Consider the following 22,850-nt stretch of genomic DNA (forward strand, 5'->3'; position numbering starts at 1 on the left):
TAAGTGATTTGCCCAGGGTCACACAGCTACTACTCCTTCTCTATAAGAACATCCCAGATGTGATGTTAAGAGTTCTGTCTTCCACCATCCATTATAGCAAAAATAATTTGTCATTAAAAAAATTTTCACAGCTCTTATCCATTTTTCTTCTGTTTGTTGACATCTTTTTCACTTGTAAAGTGCCGTTGTTGGTCCTTCATTCCCAAAGAGGACCAATGACATTATCAGGGTGATGTCTTCCTTGGAATGATTTTGCTTAGCTGCCTCTCTTGCTAAGCTTTCTTTAAAATGATTCTATATGCCGCTGCTTTTCTCTTTTTATGAGGCAATACTACTTAGAATCGTCCATCATTCTTACCATTTCAAAAATGAGTTGATATTCTAAACGAGTTGCCTTGAGCAGTTTAGTCAAGTATTTGCTGACTGAGGTGGGCATTGAGGCTCTTTCGGCTTCCTTGTTATGGCAGCAAATTTACTTCAGTTAAATTATATACAATTATAATTAGTATTGTTTTCATTTTTGCTGTCTGTTGTCCATTTTTCATAATAATAGTATAAAACACTTAACATACATCATCTCCTTTGGGCCTCACAATAACTCTATGAGGTGGATACTATTATTGTCCCCATTTTACAGATGAGTAAACTGAGATTGACAGAGGGTAAGTGACTTGCTACTTGTTTAAATAGGTCAGGATTGAATTGTCTTGATTGAATGCCATTTTCTTCTCATCACTATTGTTCTTCTAGGTTTTTTTTTTCCTTTTTACTAATTCTGATTTTTACAAGTTCATGGTCTAACTGAACACAGACATCTGATTCCACAATGACACATCAATGAGCAGTCTTTTCTTGTCTGTTAAGAGATAGTCTCATTTTATGATTTTTTTCGGGGGGGGGGTGTTCTCTGCATTTTTAAAAAGTCTTCAAGAGGTAATGGTATGAATTTCTATGTAGTCTCTGCCCTCTCTCCTGGCTTCTTTCTGATCTATTTCTCACTATCCATATCTGTTTCCACCTTTGTATGGAAGTCACCAAGTATCAGAGCACATACTGACTGAAAGTGTGAAAGGGTGTCTAATCAAGTTTTTAAAGCACAGGTCTGAACATGTCACTCCTCTATTCAACATTGGCTCCCTATTACCTCTAGGAGCAAAAACAAACTCCTCTGTTTTAGCACATAAAGTCCTTCATAATCTGATCATAGCATACCTTTCCAGCCTTTTTCCACCTTACCCCACTTCATATACTCTATAGCTCAAGTGAACGGGGCTTCTTATGGTTCCTCATAAAAACCACTCCATTTCCCACCTCTGTGACTTTGCCCTGGTTTGCCTCATGCACTTTCTCCTCACTTCCATTCTTAGAATCCCTGATTTCTTTCAAGACTCAGCTCATGTTCCATCATGTACATGAAACTTTTCCTAAGCCACTTCCCTCACCTGCTGGTGTCTTTCCCAGCAAATCACTATCTTGTACATATTTTTGTATGTTGCTAATATGTGTACACCCAAATGAGACTATAAACCCCTTAAGGGCAAGAACTGTTTTGCCTTTTTGACTGTTATATGCAAGTTTCTGTCTATAGATATGTGTGGGCAACACCTGGGATGAAGGAACAGCAACAACGAAACCGTGGGCGTGGGGATCAAAAGTGGGGAGGTGGTGTGGAGGAGTGAAGCTAGCTGAGCAGAGGAGACAAGGATTTCCCTTCCCATACATCCCCGATAGAGGCATCCCTGCCTAGACGTTACCTTTCCAAGGAGGAAGGCTAGCTTCTTACCCTCCCCGCCCACCCCCCCCTGGGGAGTAGAGGGTAAGGGAATCGAATCCACCCTAGCTAGGGCTTGCAGCCAGGGCATTCGGGCGGGCCAGGGAGAACAGATGGGGCAAGCCTAGGGCCTTACCCGCCAGACCCGTGGACACGATGACCTGGGCATAAGTGGTCCCCACAGCGCCCAGGCCGGAGACGCCGTTGAGCGCTGCCACCCGGATGGTGTAGTGGGAGTGCGGGAGCAGGTTGAGCAAGGTGACTGTCCTCTCTCGCAGTCCGGTCTGGCGCGGCACGAAACTCACACTGGGCCCGCAGGACTCACAGGTGTTCCCGGAGCCCCCGGGTCCCTGGCCAAACCCTTGCCCCTGCCCCACGCCCGGGTCATCCTCGCCGCAGCGCTGGCACAGGACAGTGTAAGTGATGTCGGAACGGCCGCCAGAGTCCTCCGGGGGACTCCAGCGCAGCAACAAGGTGGAGCGGCTCAGCCTGTAGACCAAATCCCTGGGGGCAGACGGAGGACCTGGAGTGGGGAGCGGACAGTGAGACCGCGTCTGGTTGGCCGACCTGGCCTGGGCAGCGCAGAATGTGATCCTGGGATGGAGCAGGAAGGGGAGGGACTGCGAGGATCAGCGTTTGGGGAAAGGATTAAGTCTGTAGTCTCGAATAGGCCCCTGATGGAGGAGAGTTCATGCGGTCTGGGATTGACAGTGGGGAAGCCACATGGTCTGTAACTGGTGAGGGAATCCTAGGAGAAGAGGTTTAGATTTGGAGAGGCCATAGAGCTCAAAGGACCCAACTCATTTTACAGAGGAGGGAAACTGAGAAATGGAAGTGACTTGACCAAGGTGACGCTGATAGAAAAGGAAGTGCTACTCCGGCCTATGGGGGGGGGGAGGGAGCGCGAATCTTGGTTTTCCTGCTAACATTTACAGGGAATATGGGTTAAATATTTAATTTACTTCCTTATATCTTGTCTGCTTATACATTAGAAAGACTATGGAAGACGAACTGAGAAGAAGCCACGGAAAATGGGACAGGGCCTGTGAAGAGGCACAGGGCGTGGGATTAGCAGGTAGAGACTGGGATAGGGTGGAGGATGGGGTGGGGCTGCGATTGGGGGCGGGGGAAAAGGGGGGGGGGGGCTCTGCCAGGGCTCGAAGATGCGTCGCGAAAGCTAGGGACTGGAGTTTGGCTCTGCCTGACCAAGTCTGAGGGCATCGCTGGGCCCACCCCCGCCCCGGGTGACTCACGGGTGCAGGAGGCTGAGGGTGGGTCCGCTGGGGAGCGGGAGTAGCTGTCCTGGCAGACACAGAGCGTGGAGGCGTTGGCCAGAGCGCTGCTATGCTCGGGGCACGGGGAGCAGAGTGGCCTCCGCGGGGACACCTTGTAAAATCCAGGGGGGCAGGCTGTGAAGAGAGGTGACAGTCAGGGGCAGGAGGTGCTAGGAAAGGAGGACCCAGTTTGGGAGCGGTGGAGACAGGGTGGGCACAAATCTGGGACAGGTGAGAGTTAGGAAGGCTCTCCCTCGAGATGGAAAATTCGAGGGCAGACCCAATCCCTTTCCTTCTCTACGTCTCCACCACCACCCAAATGGGCCCTAAAACAAGCTTGTTTGCCTGGCTCTGGCAGGGCTCTGGGTTGGGGGTGGCTGTGGCAGACAACATTCAGACCTCCACTATAAGCCTCCCTGTTTAGATGGTCCTCTTCTCCCCGCCATGACCTGGTTGTTATATGTCATAAATAGGAAACATTGTCAGGATTCCTAGGGAGCCAGGAGCATTTCAGAGATGTCTTCCTTTAAGAGCCACTGCTGATCTTCCCATGCTCCCCAAACGCTCCCCCCAAAAGGTTCTTCCCTACACATCTCCATTACAGTAGAAAGAATTCTGGAAGAATGAGTTGAGGTTTCAGTTCTGCCACTTGTTAAGTGCTCGTCCTAGGCAAGTAACTCTCCCTCTATGATCCTCAGCTTCCTCATCTGTAAAATGGGGGTATTATACTTTTACTGGCTGACTCATGAAGTTATTAACAGTATCAAATGAGGTGATATGTGTGAAGAGCTTAGTGTCATAGAAATGTGAGCTGGTGTCACTAGTCTAATGTGGAGAGGGCTGGCAAAGCAAAAAAAGCTGTTGCTGCAATGAAAGATCGAGATATCAGATCATAGGAACTTTTTCCTGTCAGCTAAGGATTTTCTTTCCTTGGCACCTCTTACTAAGTAGCAGAAGTCTTTGGCTGACTGGTTAGCTGACCTGTGTGGGGGATGGGATCATCCTGCCCTACAGGCAGAGGACTGAACAGGATGACTTGTGTGACGTCACATCTACCAAAGGGGTCCTTAGTTTCTGCTTTCAAGATTGAGCATGGGCTACCAATTCTTGTGTCCTTAGTGGGCAAAATCTAGGACTGAGAATGAGAAAACCCACTCCCCCAGATCTCTTTCCTGGGTCCTTTTCTCTGCTTCCTCCATACTATTTCACTTGGTGATCTCATCAGATGCCATGATTTTAATCATCATCTCTATGTAAATAGCTCTCAGATCTACTGCTATAACCTTAACCTCTCTCCTGTCATCCAGTGTTGCATCTCTAGCTGCCTTTTAGACATTTCTAACTGGATTTCCTGTAGATGTCTTAAACTCAGTATGTCCAAAATTTAACTCATTATTCTCCCCCCCCCCCCAAAAAAAAACCAAAAACCCTTCCAGTCATCCTAACTTCCCTATTACTGTTGAGGGTACCATTATTCTCCCCATCACCCAAGCTTTCAACCTTGGTACCCTCTACTCTTCACTCTCTCATCACAACCCCCCATCCAATAAGTGGTCAAATCCTGCCATTTCTCCCTTTGTTATACATACATACAAACATACCTATATATATATATATATATATATATATATATATACATACACATATATATATATACACACACACATACATAATGTAATGTAACTTATTACATAATATGTAATATATGTGTGCGTGTGTTATACTATATTGTATATACATTATATATAATAATATAATACAGTAATTATATTATATATATGCATACACATGTTTAGATATATAATATCTCTCCTTTTCTTCTCTGACACAGCAACCACACTGGTGCAGATTCCCCTCACTGCATGCCTGTACTATTTCAGTAACCTACTGGTCAGTCTTCCTGCCTCAGGTTTCTTCCCCCTCTAATGTATTTTATACTCAGCTGTCAAATTGATCTTTCTAAAGTGCAAAGTCTGACTATATCACTCCTCCCTCATTCAAGAACTCCAGTTATGTTTATTATTCTTTATTACCTCCAGGATGAAATATAAAATCTTCTGTTAGACTTTCAGTGCCCTTCATAACTTAATCCCTTCCTACCTTACCAGTTTTCTTATACCTTACTTCCCTTCGTGTAGTCTGCAATCCAAGTGACCTTAGTCTTCTTGCTGTTCTTTGAACAAAACATTCCATCTCCTGACTCTGAACACTTTCACTGCCTGTCCTTCATACCCAGATAAGTCCAAACTTGTGCTACTATGGCACAGTTACAACTTTTTAATAAACTAATAGTGTAATATTGCTTATCATCATTTTCTGCTTTTTTTTCCTCATCCCTCAAAATTGTTTATGAGTTTTATGAGGACAGGGACATATGCTTTAGCTATTCATAATAAATATCTTTAATCTAACTCAATGAATTAAGAGATTGGGACCAATAGATAAGGCCTAGAGAGCTGCCTCTCATACAGTGTCAACTGGACCAGAACTGGCCTCCAACCTGTGAGTGGTAGGAGCCAAGCAAACAGAGCAGGTCAGAGATGAGAGAGTCAGGATACAAAATAGAAGTTTAATTAATTTCAGAGTGAGGAAAATGACGTATGCATAAGGAAGTCCCAAATCCCAAGGCCGGACCATGACATAATCATTTTTAGGCATGAGTTACTTTCCCACAGCCCTGTGGGTCATGCTCACCCTGTAGGACACACAGAACCAGAGTTCTGTGAGGGGAACAGGAGTACCTGTCAGTAACATGGAAAGGGGATTATGAATATTTGATGGATGGTCCTGGGAAATAGGAGCAGCTAAATCCCTCAGTGAATATCTGGTGCTGATCCAAGCAATACACTTTGCCAGAGGGTGATATCATCCTGATCACAAAGGATGATTGCTATGCCAAGTTTAGGACACAGCCTGCTTGCTGGGCCTTAGCTCTGGGAAAATGGGTGTCTCCAAAATATTTTGACAATAGCAATGAGAGGCTTTACAAGCATAACTCCCACTCTCATTTAGCAGTGAGAGGCTTTCTAGGTACAAATCCCTTCACCTCACTGATCTATAACTTAGTACATGGATTCTTAAGCCTTTTTTGTGTCATGGACTTTTGTCGCTATCTAGTGGAGCCTATAACCCCCTTTTCTGAATAATGTCTTTATTGCATAAAATATGTAAGATTACAAAATAAACCAAAAGCTAATGGAAATAAAGATGTGAGGTTTTTTTTTTCCATACAGGTTCATAAACTTCCTGAAATCTACCCACAGATCCCAAACAGTGGATAAATTCTAGGAAGTTACCTTTCGTGTAGCAACAAGGGGCTTAATAGGTACAATTCTCTCCTTCATCTGTCAATGAGAAGCTTTATAAATACCAAACCCATCTATGACTTAGTAGATAAGTCCTACAGAGTTGCTTCCCATTTAGCAATGAGAAACTCCACAAGTATAAGTCTTCATGATTACAGATTGCTCCTAGGACTAAAAAGAGGGAAATGAGAGGGACATTTGATCATGGGACAAGGCTTGTTTTCCTGAAGGCAAATGTATATGCTCTGGGAAGGAGGTATCATCTCTGTCCTTGTATGACTTAGAGATAAAAGACTTAGACTCCAATATTTGTTGTTTCGGTGATCCTGGGAAAGTAATTTAAGTTTTCTGAGTCACTTTCCTTAGCAAGAAAAAGAGAATAATAAATAAAATGAGCACTACTTGCTTCTTAGGATTTTTAGGAGGAATGAAATTTGTAAAGCTTAAAGTGCTGCTAAACGAGGATTCTTATTTCATTAAAGTGCCTTCCATAAGCCCCTAATTTTCAGGCCTCATGTCCCAAAGTTTGGATCTGAAGGTAGAGAACAAAGATACTACAGAAGTCTTAGACCAGGGGACATCTTCCAGTTCTGTCTTCTGTTTACTCCCTGTCCCTAGATGGGGGCATTTAGAGACTCAGGGGGCCCTCTTCAGTTTCCTACATACAACTTCAGACAAAAGCATAAAGAAAGGACTCAAGGCTCTTTCAAACAGCAAATGAAACCAGACATTGAGAGGAACTAGCAGGGAAATGGAAAGATCAAGATAAAGGCCATAACCCCAAGAAAATGTCCTAATGTCACTCATGCTGAAAATCACAACATGAGGACACTGGCCATGACTCCTTGGTAACCCAGCAGAGGTGGGGCCAAGGGAGGGAAAGGGAGTCTGAATTCTATAGTCATGGGCCAACATAACCTATGGCAGTATTTTCAAAGCTCTGGAGTTGTCATGGCCTGCCAGGAAGGGACTGGAGAGATTAGATCTTAAAGCTGAGGATCCAGGGTTCAAGTCCTTTTTATGTGTGGTGCTAGAGGATAGAAATTCTAGAATACCAATGGATTGAGATGACTGAAGACAAGTTGGGGCCCTCTGAATGAGTAGAGAAGTCATAAGGCTTCCCCTATCCCCTCTCAATAACAAGGAGATCTTAATTACAGTGCAACTTGGCATATACAGTAGACATTTGGGGTTCATTTTGCCCTTATATTAATCTACTTCAGCCAAGGCATGAAAGATACAGGGAGGTCAGTTTCAGTTCAATATTAAAAAAAACTTCCCAGAAATCAAGCAGTGGGTTTCTGATTGGTCTCCCTGCCTGGAATCTCTCTCCACTCCAGTCCATCTCAGCTATCAAACTGGTCTTCCTAAAGCACAGGTCTAACCACGTAACTCTGATTAAATATATTTCAGTGGCTCCCTCTGACTTCCCTGGATCAAATATCAAATCCTCTTCTGGGATTTTAAGGCCCCTTAAAACCTAGTCCCTTTCTACCTTTCCCGTCTTCTTAAACTCTACTTTTCTCTATCCCTCATACTCTAAGGTCTACTGACACTGGACTCCTTGCTGTTTCTTGAACAAGACACTACATCTCCTGACTTAGCATTTTCACTGGCTGTCCCCTAGCCCTCACCTCCCTCACCTCCAGCTCCTGGCTTCCATGACTTCTTTCAGCCTTCAGCTAAAATCCTACCTGCCGAAAGAAGCTTTTCTTCATCTCCCTTAATGTTAGTGTCTTTTTTCTGAGATTATCTACATTTTATCATATATGTATATATATATGTGTGTGTATGTGTATGTATGTATTATGTATGTGTACATATACACAAATATATGTATATAACGTCTTAATTATATCTAGTTGCTTGCACATTGCACAGTCCCTTGTTAGACTGTGAGCTCCCTGAGAGCAGGTTACTTGAGTCTTGTTTTTGTTTTTTGTTTGTTTTGCCTTTCTTTGTCTCAATACTGCTTAGAACAGTGGTCAACACATAACAGGTGCTAAATAAATGCTTCTTGATTTGTTGACCTGAATTGGAGTCATCCAAAAGTAGAAAGGGTACCAAAATGGGCAGTGATCTTCCTGTCATTGTATGTATCCAAACAAAGTTGGAATAGCTATATGTCAGGGATATACTTGCAGGAGTTCTTAACCAGAGATCCATGAACTCAGACCTTTTTTTTTCATATTTTGGTGAATGAATTTCAACACAATTTATTTCCTTTGTAATTCTTTGCATTTTTTAAGAACATTATCCTGAGACTGAAGAGGTCTATAGCACAAAATCTCCTGTAATAAAAAGAATTCCTGCATTTGGTGAGGGGTTAGCCTAGATTATCAGTTTTCAAATTTATTGGCCTCAGGACCCCTTTATACTCTTAAAATTATTGAGGATGTGAAAGAACTTTTATTTATATGAGTTGTAACTATTGCTATTGTATTAGAAATTAAAACATAAAATTTCAAAATATTTATTAATTCATTTAAAATAAAATAATAAGTCATTACATGTTAACATGAACAAGATATTTTTATGAAAAATATACTTAATCCAAAACAAACAACAGTGAAAACATTGTTTTGCATGTTTTTGCAGATTTCTTTAATGTCTGACTTAATAGAAGGCAGCTAGAGTCTGCTTTTGCATTCAATCTCTTATGATGTGTTGTTTTGGTTGAAGTATATGAAAAAACTCCAATTTCTTATGTCTGTTTGTAGTTGAAAAAGGGAGGAGTATTTTAATAAGTAAATAACATCTTAGTGTTATTATGGGGAAAAATGTTGACTTCCTAGATCCCCTGAAAGAATTTCAGGGACCCTTAGTGGTCCATGGATCACATTTTGAGAACTCCTGACTTAGATGAACTCTGAGATCTCTTCCAGTTTTATGATAATCCAAGCTCTGAGTGTGAATTTAGCAATTCAATTTAACAACCACTTACTATGTGTAGATCACTGTACTAGAGACACTTGGGGATACAGTATCAAACATAAGACAATCCTTGCTCTCAAGATTCTAAAGCTGCAAGAATACCCACAATCCCTGCCAGTCCAAGACTCACTCTTGTGCCCATCAAGATTTATCTGCCTTCTTTCTTGTACGCAGGGAAGTTGGTCCAGAATCTGGGAACAGACCATGAAAAACCAAAGACTACAGAGACTGTAGGAATTAGAGTGGTTCTATCAATAATCATTATCTACTATTACTGCCTGTCATTATCCTATCTGCCACTGTCACTGCCTATCTTCACTAACCATTCATGACAATCACCTTCTATTACTATCAGTCTGTCAATCTACAGTCAACAGCTTGCTGGCACATTGGATAAAACACTGGACCTGGAGTCAAGAGGGCTTGAATTCAAATTTGACACTTACTAGTTGTGTGACCCTAGGTAAGTCACTCAACCTCTATTTCAGTTTCCTTATGGGCAAAATTTGGGATAATAACAGCATCTACTTCTGAGGGTTGTTATGAAGATCAAATGAGATGAAAATTGTTAAGCCCTTTGCAAATCTGAACGCACTGAATACATTCTAGTTGGCTATTAGCAAACATATATTAAGCACTCTACTATGTGCTAAGGACTTTGCTGAGAGATAAAGATAAAAAGAAAGGTAAACCACCATTGCCCGCCATCTTTGCACTTGTAGCCACTGTTTACCACCATTGAACATCACCCACTGTTATGGGCCACTTCTGCCATCACCAATTAACAATTTCTTATCATTGGTGGTCATTGCTAGCCATCATTACCCATATCACCATTACTGATGACCATTATTCACCATCATTATCATCACCCATCATCATTCTGTATCATTGCCCATTGTTCTTCATCACTGTCCATTGCCCACCATTACTGCCAGCATCAGTAATCATTGCTATCCATCACTACTCCACCACCAACCATCACTGACCACTGTTCAACTCCAGGTTAGGAGGCTTAGAAGCAAACACCCTTCATTTTCTCCACCTTACCCCATCCCTTCTCCCTATCTTAGAGCCTCATAAGAGGCTAGTTTTTTATTTTCTTCAGCCTTTGATGACACAATTGGGCCAGACATTTCTTTGCCACATGGGTCATGGGCTCTCTTATGAGGTGTAGGGAGTCTGAGTGGATTCAGGGCCTGGCAGCATCAGGGAAGGTCTGAGAACTGCCTTCCCTTTCCAAGGTTGACCCCTGGAGTTATCACTCTCTTAAGTCTTCCCTCATTTGTGGGTTGGTGGTAGGAGGGGAAGTACCCCATTTTCTCTCTTTGAGCAGACAGTCTGGGCCCTCCAGAGAGGATAGCTAATGGCCCGATTCCTCCTGGAGAGTGGGGAAGGAATTTAATTACGTTTATAAATGACATCAAATATTTTCCCTTCAATAATGTTCATTATTTAAAAACCATGACATTAGAAATTAGAGACTGGGGCTAGAACCAGGGGCTGTGGCTGGAGAGAATTAGAACCAGACTCCTAGCCAGAGTCCAAATCAGAAATAAGATGTGGCAGACAGAAAAGCTGATGTGGAGGTCTCTTTCACTATCTGTTGAGATCCAAGAGTACTAACGAGAAGGCCCTCCATAATATAAGCTCATAGCTACATGCATAAGCACACACATATACATACATACATACACACACACACATATGGGGGGAGGGGAAAATGGTGGCCAATCCTATCTGCCTGGAGAAGGAAGTCCCTCCACACTGAGATAGACTGGTTCTTGGACAGCAGACACAGTCTATTGATGGGACCTTTCTAGCTCAACAGAAACTGACAGAGCTGTGTGACCTTGACCAAGTCTCTTCCCTTCCATCTTTGAAATAAGGAGTATTGGAGAAAATTATCTTTAAAGTACATTTGATCTCTAAATCAATAACTGATCATTTGTTGATATATGAAAGAATGGAAGCTCAGTTTTTCTGAGACTACTAAATCTTCATAGTTTTTTCTAGGCCCTATCACAGACCAAAGGGACCAGAAACACTTGAATCTCTGTCTCTCCTTCTCCAACACTCCCTCAACTTGTCCCTCCTTCCCTGGGTTGGTCCCTTTCCTTGTAGCCTGAAGTTCCTTCAAGCCCACAGAACTACAGGCTGAATCCACAACCCACCCAACCTTGCATAAAACAAGGCCTAAGGTCCCTCCAGACTTAGGACAGGATCAGGAATGCAGAGGAAACCACTGGCAGTGTGGAAGGGTAGATACAGCTGTGGGTGACAAGACAGGGAGCTGAGGAGCCGATCTTGGGATGGGGACTCTGGAGGTTAGAGGTAGCTAGAGAGAGGGATCTCAATTCAACTCAACAAAAATTTATTGATCAACTATTATATCCAATGCACTGTATTGGACATGGAGAAAGGGATACAAAGATGAATAAAAATATAATTATTGCCCCCATAGAGCTCACAGTCTATCAGGGGGACATAATGTGTACTCAGATAGCTATCAAAATCAAAACATACCCAAAGAGATACAAAGTGCTCTATGATGACTGAAAAGGAAGGTAATTGTTGACTGAAGAAATCAGGGAAGGCTTCTGAGATGAAGTTGTATTTGAGTTGGGCTTTGAAATAGGATGGCAGTAGGTTGAAATAATGTTGGGGGAGGGAAGAAGATGGGAGAAAACTTAGAGAATGCTGTGAGCAAAGATACAGAGGTGGGAAAGTATGAGATATGTGCAGTAATTTAGTCTGGCTGGAGTGTAGTTTATATGCTGGAGGATAGTGGAAGATAAACATGGAAGGGTTGGGTGACATCAAATGGTGGAGGAACCTTGAATGCCAGACTAAGTGGATTATAGGAGGCCAATGAAGGCTACTGAACAGAGTGACATGATCAAAGCAGTGCCTAAGATATGATACCCTCAAAATCTGCCTGTCCTTGTGCTCACCATAAAGGAGCTTCTCCTTGTCTTACCATGGACCCATATGCAGGTTGGGCTTTCCTCAAGGTTAATGGGACACTATCCTGGACCTTGGTAAGGCAATGGGGGATCTTCACTATTTGCTCTTTTCCTGCAGTGGTTGGGGGAGAAGGAGGGATCAATAGTGATCTAAGCCCCTAGACAGTCTGCCAGGATCCCTACTCTCATGGAAATGGGAATGGGTCTGCACCACACTCTGAAGGGGAATCCCACCCTGGGAAATCAGACCTCATGACCATCCTCCTCTGACTGTACCCTCACAAAAATTTCACATTCAGATTTCCAAAATTCCCATCTAATGTAAATCTTCTCTTCCACCCCATTAAAACCCTTCCTTATCCATCTGAGTCAATGAGTGTAAGAACACTAGATACATTCTCAGGGGACTTGAGTTCAAATGGCAGTTTTGTGACCTTGGACAAGTCATTTAACTTCTCACCCTTCTAATCTGTAAAATGGGGACTTCTCTACTTCACCGGGCTGTTGTGCTTTGAACAATGCTATGTAAATGTAAGATGTTATTATTACTGCTATCAGAGACAGAGCAATGCCCTGCTTCGTTTGAATCCTGGACAGTGGGCAAGTCACTTCCCCTCTGAACTTCGGCTTCTTCATCTGTCAAACAAAAATACTAAGTTTCCTATTGCCACTGGGTGGTGTTGGGACTTTAATAAGGTCGTGTCTCCCAAGTACTTTGCATAGTCAAAGCGCAGTAGAACGTGCACTTACCTTCACAGGACTCCTCCCGTTCCTGGAAGCCAGCGCTGCAGCTACACCTGCCTACCGGCACGAGCCACTCCCCATCGGCACTGCAGTGCATTCGAGGGGGAGGGCGGCCAGGCTCCCCCTCCGAATGGGCCACACACGTGCCAGTGACCTCCACCAGCGACGAGAAGGCAGCCTCTGCCACAGTGTCTGGGAAGGCTGCCAGGTTCTGCACCGTGGCCAGGCACTGCTTGTAATAGACTCGCACGGAGACCAGTGCCACACAGGCGCCCACATCTTGGAAGGCCAGGTGGAAGCCGTCCCTGCTCAGTGGCCCGATTTCCCTCACCTCCACGTTCAGCTTCATCTTCCGCTCGCCCAGATCACCCTGAGTGAAGCTCTCATCCGCTGCGATGGTAGCCACCTTGCGCTGGCGGCTCTCGCTCAGGCTTCCACCTAGACCAGCCCCGCCCTTTCCCTCCCCCTCTACTCCTGCCCCAGCCTCTGCTTCGGTATAGTAGAGGTTAAAGGTTTCCTTGCAAGATCCTGCCACCCCTGGGATACTGCTACAGTCCCGAAGTGTGAACTTGAGCTCGATGAAAATCCGCTGCCCACCGCGCCGCCCAATCCAACCCGTCTGCAGCCAGTTGTTCTGGTTGGGTTCCAGCACGTTGCACACTTGGTAGGTTCGGATTGGTCGGTCGTTCTCATCCACTCCACTGATTTCCTCCCACTGCAGAAAGGGGCAGGGGGGAAAGGGGCAGATCAGAATCCAGCAAGAGAAGAAGGCGCCTGTTTTGCACAGAGTGGTATGTAGTGCCGCAGACTTTAGTAGTAGTTGTGCCCTGGCTTTAGAGTTGAAAAATCTGGGTTCAGATTCTGACTTCCCACTTCCTAGCTGTGTGATCTTGGATAACTCACTTAACTTCCGGGAGCCTCAGTTTCTTAATGTCTAAAATGATAACAGCAATAGGTAGCATTCACAGAGTCCTTGCCAAGTGCCTAGCACTGTGCTAGGTGCTTTATAAATTGTATTTCAGCAATCTTGGGAGGTAGGTGCTATTATTATTCTCATATTACATTAGAAGAAACCGAGACTGAGGTTAAATGACTTGTCCAAGGTCATACAGTTACTAGGATCTGAACTGGGTCTTCTTGAAGAGAACACTAGATTATCTCTAAGGTTCCTTCCATTCTGATTTTATAAATCGAGCCTTGACTCTGCCTTTCACATACAGTTCAGCCTTGAGCAAATTCATTTCCCTCTGTTTCTGTTGTATAAAATGAGGGTCTTCAACTGGCCAACCTTACAGGTTCCTTCAAATTCTGAACCCTGTGAACCTCTAACAAACTTTCCCTCTCTTGTCCTCAGTTTCACCATCTGTAAAATTAAGGGATTAAATTACACTAGTTTGATCTAAATCCCCAGTCTCTGGATGACCAAATGTCCCAGTGCCTTCAGGTCTTTCTCTTAAAAGGTGCCATAGTGTCCATGAGCTCAGACCAAGGCTGCTCCATGAAAAGACCTTGTTCCAAGTCTTTCCATAGAAATATGTGTTATCTGTGATATCTTCAGCACATGGTGTGTATACTCCCTCCACAAAACCTATCTATGACATTAGATATATACTAAGGAATTATCTGACATTCATAGAAGTTAGTGGATAGACTACTAGCTTTGAAGTTAGAAAAACTTAGGTTCAGATCTTTCCTTAGACACTAGCTTAGTGATGTAGAGTAAGTCACTTCTCTTGAATTCAGTTTCCTCATCTGTAAAATGGAGGTGATAATAGCTTTTATTTCAGTGTTGCTATGAGAGATAAAAAGAGAAAATGCATGTAAAATGCTTGGAAAATCTTAAAAGCAATATGTTAATGTAAGCTATTATTATTAAGTGACTTGTCCAGAGTCTCAGACACAATAAGTTTCAGAGGCAGGATTTGAATCCATTGTTCCCTGAATCTAAGCTCACCCTTGTTTCTTTCATAGGACTGTTATGAGCATCAGATAGGAAAATGGATGGGTACTGCACAACTTTAAACACTATAGGGATGTGAGCCATTGTGCTATAGTAGATAGAGTGATGAGATAGAAGCCTTCCTCTGACACTTGGTGGGTCTGTGAACCTGGAAACTCTTCATCCCTTACCAGAGGTATCAGTGTTGGACAGTGCCTTAAATACAACAAATCCTCTATACATCTTTGTTAACTGACTGAGGCTGGGCAGTGGGAAGGACAGTGACTCAATCAACAGATATTTACTGAGGATCTGTTTATGCAAGGCACTGCCCAGTAACAATGCTGTAGAGAAACCACATTTTATAGGGTCAGAGCATGTTAGATCTGGCAGGGACCTTAGCCATTATGCAGTTAACTCCTTCATTTTATACATGAGGAAAGCAAGGACTGGAGAGGGAGAAGTGACTTGTCCAAAGTCACCCCGATAGTATCAGAACCTAGATTCCAATCCAGATCCTCTGATTCCAGATCTGGTACCCTCTTCCACTACATCATGATTCCCAGTGGTGATAACAGCCTATACAGTCTAACCAAACTGGGATTGTAAATTTCTGTTGTTGAAAGGAACAGTAAAAGGAATTATCCAGTAGTCATATCTCTTTGTCTTTGATACACACTGTAAGGACTTTCACTTTGGATTTGCTTATATAATGATTTTTTCATTCAGCTTAATATTAAATAAATCCACATGCTATAAGTATACAGCAGAAGATGATTTATCCTGATGAAATATGTTAGGCAGTGGGGTGGGATAGCATGGTAGTAAACATTTGCTATGGCTAATCATTTCATAAATGGGGAAACTGAGGTAAAATGGAACTGCCTTATTTGTCTCCAGACTGCACCTCCCAACAGTTGTCTACAGAAACCAAATGTCAATGACTCTCCTGTTGAGTCCCTTAATCTAACCACATCCCCTTGGTAACCTATGATCGTCTTCCCCTCCCCAATCAGTACACTGACAGATAATCAGATATCTGTAGAGCAGGTGGCTGAGACCAGCTTCTTGGTGGCTAAACTCTGCACCTGAGCTGCAGTGACAGCAGCTGCATTGCAGTACAGATCTCACACCAACTGGGCCCTGGAAGCTCAGAACTCATGATCCCAGAATCTTGGTGTCAAGAATTCTTGGACCTACAACAGACATCCTGGATGGACTATGTTCTTCAAAGGGGTGGAAAAGGGAAGAAGGCAAGGCATTTATTGTCAGCTCCTCCCAGAGAAGAGCAGCTGGCTCCTTGCACTGGCTAATTGGCCAGAGGCATCGAGACTCCCAATTGGTCATGTGTAAACATAACCTAGAGAGAGAAGGGCTGCAGCCCTGAGCTGCCTAAGGAACTATCACAAAAGAGGACTCTGGCCTCTGCCTCTGTGGAGATGGAAGGACTCACCACTCCCATTTCCACCCTTACCACTCAAGGAGCAGGAAAGAGAAGAAAAGACTCACCCCATTACTGGGCAGTGCAGTCCAGCCTAGTTCAGCTTGGGATTCCTTGGAATCCAGAAGGACAACTAGAAAGAGGGAGTGAGACAGGTTAGTGCAGTGGGAAGGGGTGGAGATGTCCTAAATAAGATTAAAGGGTGCAGAAGGATAAACCAGGGTGGACAATGAAAGGGCTCCTTCTATACCCCTATATCCCTGAGGAAGGCCTATGACTGGAGTGAGGAGTGAACAATTTGAGTCTCTGTGTAGATACTTCAAGTTGATTCATCTAAAAAGAGAATCAAAAGCCCTTAGAAGTCCCTTGGGATAACTCTGACTCCTCAGATTGTATGATCTTTGTAAGCCAGAGGAATATTATAGGAACTGATTATAGCAGAATTCCACAGGCCTAGTCCCTGCCTTTATGCTTGACTAGCATGGTAGAAAAGATGTCTACAGAGATAGAGATGCCCATTCCCTCTGTATGGAGGGGAATGTCCAGGCCAACAAAGCTTCCAGTCCCCTCCCCAAAAATATTCTCAACCTATGCCATTTCTCCCCTCCTCACCTGGCATTCCAGTGGTGGTAGGGGAAGATTGGATCATGATATTTAATATTGGAAGTGTATTAGGACTTCACTGAGTGCAATTCTATCTCTTTACATATGAAGTACTGGTGAAGTGGAGAGAGTGACTTGAATAAGGAAGGAAACATAGGTAGTAAGATAACTGGGATTTGAATCCATTTTGGGGAATCAAAGTAGACCTTCAAATGAATTTCCAAGGTATCTCTCTGCCACTCCAAACTCAGACTATCTCCTTATACACTCCACATCTAAATCCTCAGATAGGGGAAGGATTAAGCCCTCTTTACATTTTCTCTAGATATTTTTTCTCACGTCCTTCACGTAAGCCTAGAGAAGGAAGGGAAATGGCTTTGAACTCCAGAGGGGTAGCCCTCCTAAACACCTGATGGCTTTTCCCTGGGGAAGGTATGGGGACACTAATTAATTCCTCTGCTAATAAGGCAGCATCTCGGAAGTCGCCCAGAGCCAGAGTTACTATGCCAGAGAGCTGCCCTAGGGTAACCAACTGGAGCCAGGGGTGGGGAGCGGCCCCCACAACAGTCTTTGCTTCCAGACGTATGTCTCGGCCCAGCTACAGCCAACAGAGGGAGGAGTACAGCCCCTGGGTCCGCCCTATTCTGACCAGAGACGCGGCTGAAGCTGGCAGCACCATGGACAGCGACTCGGGCTCTTGTTTGTCTGTCTTGGTTTTCTGGCCTTTTGGTCCACCTCACCCGCTTTCGGGTCTTCCTCATTTCCCACGTCTTCCCTTATCCCCTTTGAGATCTACCCACCATGTTTATCTCTTCCTCGTCCGCTATCTCCCTCGGAAAGGTCTCTTTTAGACATCCCGCAATATCCCCTTCTCTCAGACACCTCTCCAGTCTTTTGGAAGTTCTCTTCAGCCTCCAGGATCCCCAATATTCCTCCCCCTCTGTAGTTCTTGGACATCTCCCCAAGTCTCGGAAGCCCCCTTTCTAGTCTGCCAGACACTCCTCCCCCAGTGTCTCGGAACATCTTTCCTCCAAGTGCCACAAAATGCCCCGCCTCCCAATACTCCCTCTCCCTTCCCCCTCGCCCCAGTCCTATCATCCTGTGGCTCCATACCTTTTTGGTTTCCTGGACTCCCCCCTCCCTTCAGTCTCTCTACCTTCCTAGTCTTTGGCCCTGTCTACGCACACCCCCCGATCTCCCTATCCTCTCTGGACTCTCTGGCTCCCCAGGTTCCAGATCCTCCAGCCCTCCGGGTCCTTGCTCCTCAACCCCGACCCCTGGCCCCTGAAGCTCTCCAGCCCCCTGACTCCAGGTTCTGGACTCACCCTCCTCGGCGGTGCCAGGCTGGCTGGGCCCCAGAAGCAGCGAGAGGAAGAGCGGCTGCAGGCAGATAAGCAGGCGCTGGGGGCTCGGGCAAGCGCCAATCTCCATGGTCCAGCTGACAGAGATGTCAATGCGGCCGCCCGGACCCCAGCTCCAGCCCTGGCCCTGGCTCCAGCCCCTGGCCCAGCCCCGGCCGTAGCCCTAGCCCCAGTCCTGGCCCCCGCCCCACGGAGCGGCGCTCCGGACCCCGGCCCAGGCAGGGGGCGGGGACGCATCTGAGACCGTCACCTGCCGGGGCCAAACAGCAAACGCAGTCGGTGGGACTCAGCCAATCTACACCCAAGGAAGGCAGGGCTTCTTCTCTTGGAGGCGGAGCTCTGGAGGAATGAGGCGGGGCTAGAGCCGCGGGAGGGGGGAAGGGTTGCCCACCAATCCCTGTGGAGCAGTAGGCGCAGGGGGCGTGGTCCTACGAACCAAAGATCCGCACGTGTTCACGCGTGGGAGAATCGCCTCTTAGGGACCCGAAATCCCCTGAACGCGCAGGGTGGGGCACCTGGGCCCGTGGGCTGAAGAAGGAAAGATGGGATAGCTACAGAGAGAGGGCCAGACCCACCCTCCTAGCCCAGAGTAGAGAGTGTGAGGAGGCTTAGATCTCCCGCCCCAAGGGAAGCTGCTCTAGCAGAGACCCAGATCTGGGAAGATCTCCGTGGGTGCTGAGTGCCCGGGACCCCGAGATAAAAGTTTCACTGTCTCAGGGCTAAGGACCTCTTCTCTACGGACCTCTTCAAGGAGGGGACTGGAGAGAGTCTCATGAGGCTCTGGTTTTTCCCAAAGTGTTTTTTCTCTCCTGCATCCAGGTGTAAACTGGAGAACTGACCTGTGACTGGTGACACGCGGTCTATTTGGATCCCCACCCACTGGGGCTCCGAGCCCCTTCTTTGACTCGATGGGAGCCGCCGCGCCTTTCATTGGGGCCGGAGAGGGGCTGAGGGGGGACGCACCATATTTGGTTTTTTTCATAGGCCTTCTCGTCACAGCTCCACCTGGGGAGGACACAGGGGCTGCAGAATCTGTGGAGAATCCGTCTTCTCTCATTCTTATCCCCCCGCCCCCCTCTCATTTCCCTTGCCAGCTTCAGCTCTAAACCGACTCCGAGCTAAAGGGGGTCCAGGAACCCTGTATTGGTTAAGCTCTTCCAAGGCAGAGAGGACTCGCCGACCTAACCCAACTAGGGCCGGTGCTGTGTTTGTATTTGTTGGTGGGAGCGTGAAATTATTTTTATCTTTTCGTCCTACAGTTATGCAGCAAAATAGAGAGAGAAAATCAGTCCTTGACCTTGAGTGAAGGTTGTTTATGTGGTCTGGATCAACTCAGTGTTTGCGTATGTGATGTGTTAAGGGAGAGAACGGGGAATCTTGGACAGGATGAGCTTCAAACCATTCCTCTCCCCAACCAAGGCCACAGAAACCCTAATTACAGGATGTAGAAGGGGCAGTGCGTGCGCTCATAAATGTGTTTGTGTGGCACGTCGGCAGGACCAGTATACACTCTGGACAAAGTTTGAAAATTGCGCCCCCTGCTTGTGACTGTTTGCTGGAGCCTTCACTAAGAGGTTGACCTTATGAAATTAGGCCATACCTAATTTAAAAAGTGTAGGGAGGATTTTCCAGACTTAAACCTCACTATTTATTTTTTTAAAGCTTCATTTAAAAAAGAATCCATATTGTAAAAACAATAGCCAACAATTCTTTTTAAAAACACGCCATAGTCTGTGGTCAAGGAAAGGATTCCACTCTATGGACCTTTTTTTTCTCATCCAAAAGAAGACAGTAATAATATAGGCCCTACCTACTTCCATATGGCCATAGTGAGCTAACAGACATGATGCTCTGTAAAAGATAAATTACTATAAAATATTTTTCAAAAGAACAGGTCAAAATAGTGTCTCCTCATCTTCAATGTTGGTGCCAGATTATTAAAGTTAAAGCACCAGTCTTTTCTTTCTATTGAAAAGGGGTGGGGGAGTCCGGCAAATTATAGAAATAGGAAGTGGCATGGTGGCAGTTACCCTTTCAGACAACTTTGTTCAAGTGTTTTAAGGTTGTGTTGTGTAGAGCAAATGTGTGTTGGCATGTATCATCTGGATGAAAGCAAACTGTATTAAAAGATATTTTCTTAAAGCATCCCTCATTGTGATCTGACAAGCTTTCTATTTTACTTAATTCTAGTACACACTCTCTATTTGTGTCTATTCAAGTACATATCTGTAGGTATACAGGAATAGAAATGGAACCTATGACTTCAATGGAATATTCATCTACTAAGGTAAGCACCCTCTCTTCAATTTATTGTCATGGAGAATTTCGAAGAACACTCACAGGTTAAATGACTTGCCTAGGGTCACACAGTCAATATGTGTCAAGGAGGGGGAAGGGGCTGTAACCAGCTCTTTCTGGTTCTTAGGCCAGTTAGTTCTCTATCCATTAGGCTATGGCAGCCTCTCCTGGTTCATCTTATTTTATTCATCAAATATTTACTTATTCCTCACTATGGGATTAGGAAGCTGGGGGAGGATATCTGGTGGGGTTTTCCCTTCAAGGAATTTAGAATCTAATAGTAATTTATCTATGTGATGTTTTTATAGGGAATTAAGTGGGTCTACTATGTACTGGTAGATGTACATGACAGTTTTTTCATGCAAAGTTGTGTCCCTGTGTGCTGGGGGTGGGTAGAAAGAAAAGAAAAAGGGAATTACTCCCTGGTGGACAGAACTGTCTCCCCCATCTCCCAAAGGAAGCCCTAGGCAGAGACAGAGATACAGATAAGTACTGTCTTTTTTTTTTTTTAAGATGATCTCTAGGTATCTCCAGATCAGCAAACCAAAGAGGAAATCCCTAAGGAGACCTGATTCAATATTACCCTAACAGAACTGGGGGAGGGTCTAGGAATAAGGAATGAAGTTAGTTTTTTGGGAAGGCAGAGGGGGATATAGGGCAAGGGCAGTGACCCTGAGGAGAACAGGTCTGCCCTGGGAACCTCTTTTAGGTTGTTGGAGATTGATTGTCTGAGATTCCCAACCTTCCTCCCGTACTCCTTCCTCCATATCTTCATAACTCTATGGAAGGTTACACACTCCCATTCCCCACCCTCGTTTCATTCAGCCCAAGGGAAATTGGGGAAGGGAGACAGTGTTTGCCAAATTGAATATTTCGGGAGGCCCCTCCAACAGTTCCATTTTACCAAAATAGCCCATTCCTAACCCCACAGGTCTCCTACTCTGTTCTTCATTCCAACTTTCTTTTACCTTAGCAGTCTCTCCCCTTCACTCCCCCCAAACAGCAGCTGACACCTCACATTGCAGCCCTAGCAGTTTGGCTGTAGTTCACAGACAGAGTGACTTCTGACCTGTAGCCTGCAATGACCTAATCCTGGTGCCTCTAGGTTCAGGCAGAACTGGGATGTGAGGGATCTTGGTCGGTTCTTCAGTCAGGTGCAGTATACTAAACCGTATAGGGTATGGGAATTTAGGGGCTTACAGCCCAACCCCAGAGCTAACACCTGAGGGTAGGGGTGAGAGAGATTTTCCAAGGATTTGACTTTCTCAGAAAAAAATCAAGGAGAAAAAAATGTGAATGGATTGAAAGAGGGAGAAAGGCAGGTGTATGTAGATATATGCAGATATATGCAAATTGGGCGTAGCAGCGGAAGAGCACTGGTGCTAATGAGTTACCACAGATCAAGCAGGAGCAGCCCCCAGGGCCAGGCTCTGGAGCAAAATACGAGCAAATTAAAGAGGTCAGAGCGCAAGTCTACGTGGCCAGGCAGGTATTATCCGGGCAATTCAAATAGCCAAACCTACTTTGGGCCTAACTGAGATAGTCACCTTCCTGAGCAGAGAAAGCTCTGTCCAAGTGCCGCAGAACTGAACTTGTAGGCTTCCAGGGTCCCACCTGCAGCCGCAGCCCATTCATTAAGCGACAAAAGAAATTAGGCCCTCTGAACCAGCTTTGGACTACTATCAGTCCGCCCTGGAACCCGGCACCCGCAGGTCATCATCCCATCGGTCCAGGGTCCTCTTCCCGGCTCCCGCCCCTGGCACCCACCGTTTCTCCAGGTGACAGACCCGGAGGCGGGCCTTTCCCGAATGTCCACGTTGCCCCGCTGGCCCCGAGCCGCCTGCAGGGATGGAGGTGTGTGCGTGCGCGCGTGTGTTTGTATGTGTGTATGGGGGGCGGTGTGTGTGTGTGTATGTGTGTGCGCGTGTGTGCGTGTATGTGAGGGGTGGGTTGTCGAAGACCTCAGTGGCCTTGACAAGGGGGTCTGACCATGGCGGCCGTTTGCCGACCCCCACCCCCTATTGCAGTCGCCTCCGCACATCCTGGAAAAGAGAAGAGGGAGCAAGCAGGAACAGGAGATCCAGTGTGGTAGATTCAGCTACAAGAACGTGCCTCAGCTTTCTAGAAGACGCCTCTCTCCCGCCGCTGCCCCGCCCCCAGTCTGCCTCTCCTCTCTCCTTCAGTCTTCATCCTGGTCTGTTCTCTTTCTCTTTT

General features: G+C 45.5%; 1 protein-coding gene across 1 annotated transcript in view; it reads right to left on the bottom strand.

The window, feature by feature from the left end:
- Window positions 1-18,538, bottom strand: part of EPHA10 (EPH receptor A10) — a 46,696-nt gene extending 28,158 nt beyond the window's left edge. Inside the window, exons 1-5 of the mRNA XM_069067970.1 lie at window positions 18,303-18,538; window positions 16,443-16,507; window positions 13,001-13,709; window positions 3,025-3,180; window positions 1,908-2,294 (exon numbers count right to left, since the gene is read on the bottom strand). Coding sequence (XP_068924071.1) covers window positions 1,908-2,294; window positions 3,025-3,180; window positions 13,001-13,709; window positions 16,443-16,507; window positions 18,303-18,408 — 1,423 coding nt within the window. The 5' untranslated portion in view covers window positions 18,409-18,538. The remainder of the gene's footprint in view (window positions 1-1,907; window positions 2,295-3,024; window positions 3,181-13,000; window positions 13,710-16,442; window positions 16,508-18,302) is intronic.
- Between the last annotated feature and the right edge of the window lie 4,312 nt (window positions 18,539-22,850).

The sequence above is a fragment of the Petaurus breviceps genome, unplaced genomic scaffold, assembly GCF_028583685.1.
Source record: "Petaurus breviceps papuanus isolate PSGF00001 unplaced genomic scaffold, PetGlider_PUasm1.0 90760, whole genome shotgun sequence".
In the NCBI taxonomy this organism is placed as follows: Eukaryota; Metazoa; Chordata; class Mammalia; order Diprotodontia; family Petauridae; genus Petaurus; species Petaurus breviceps.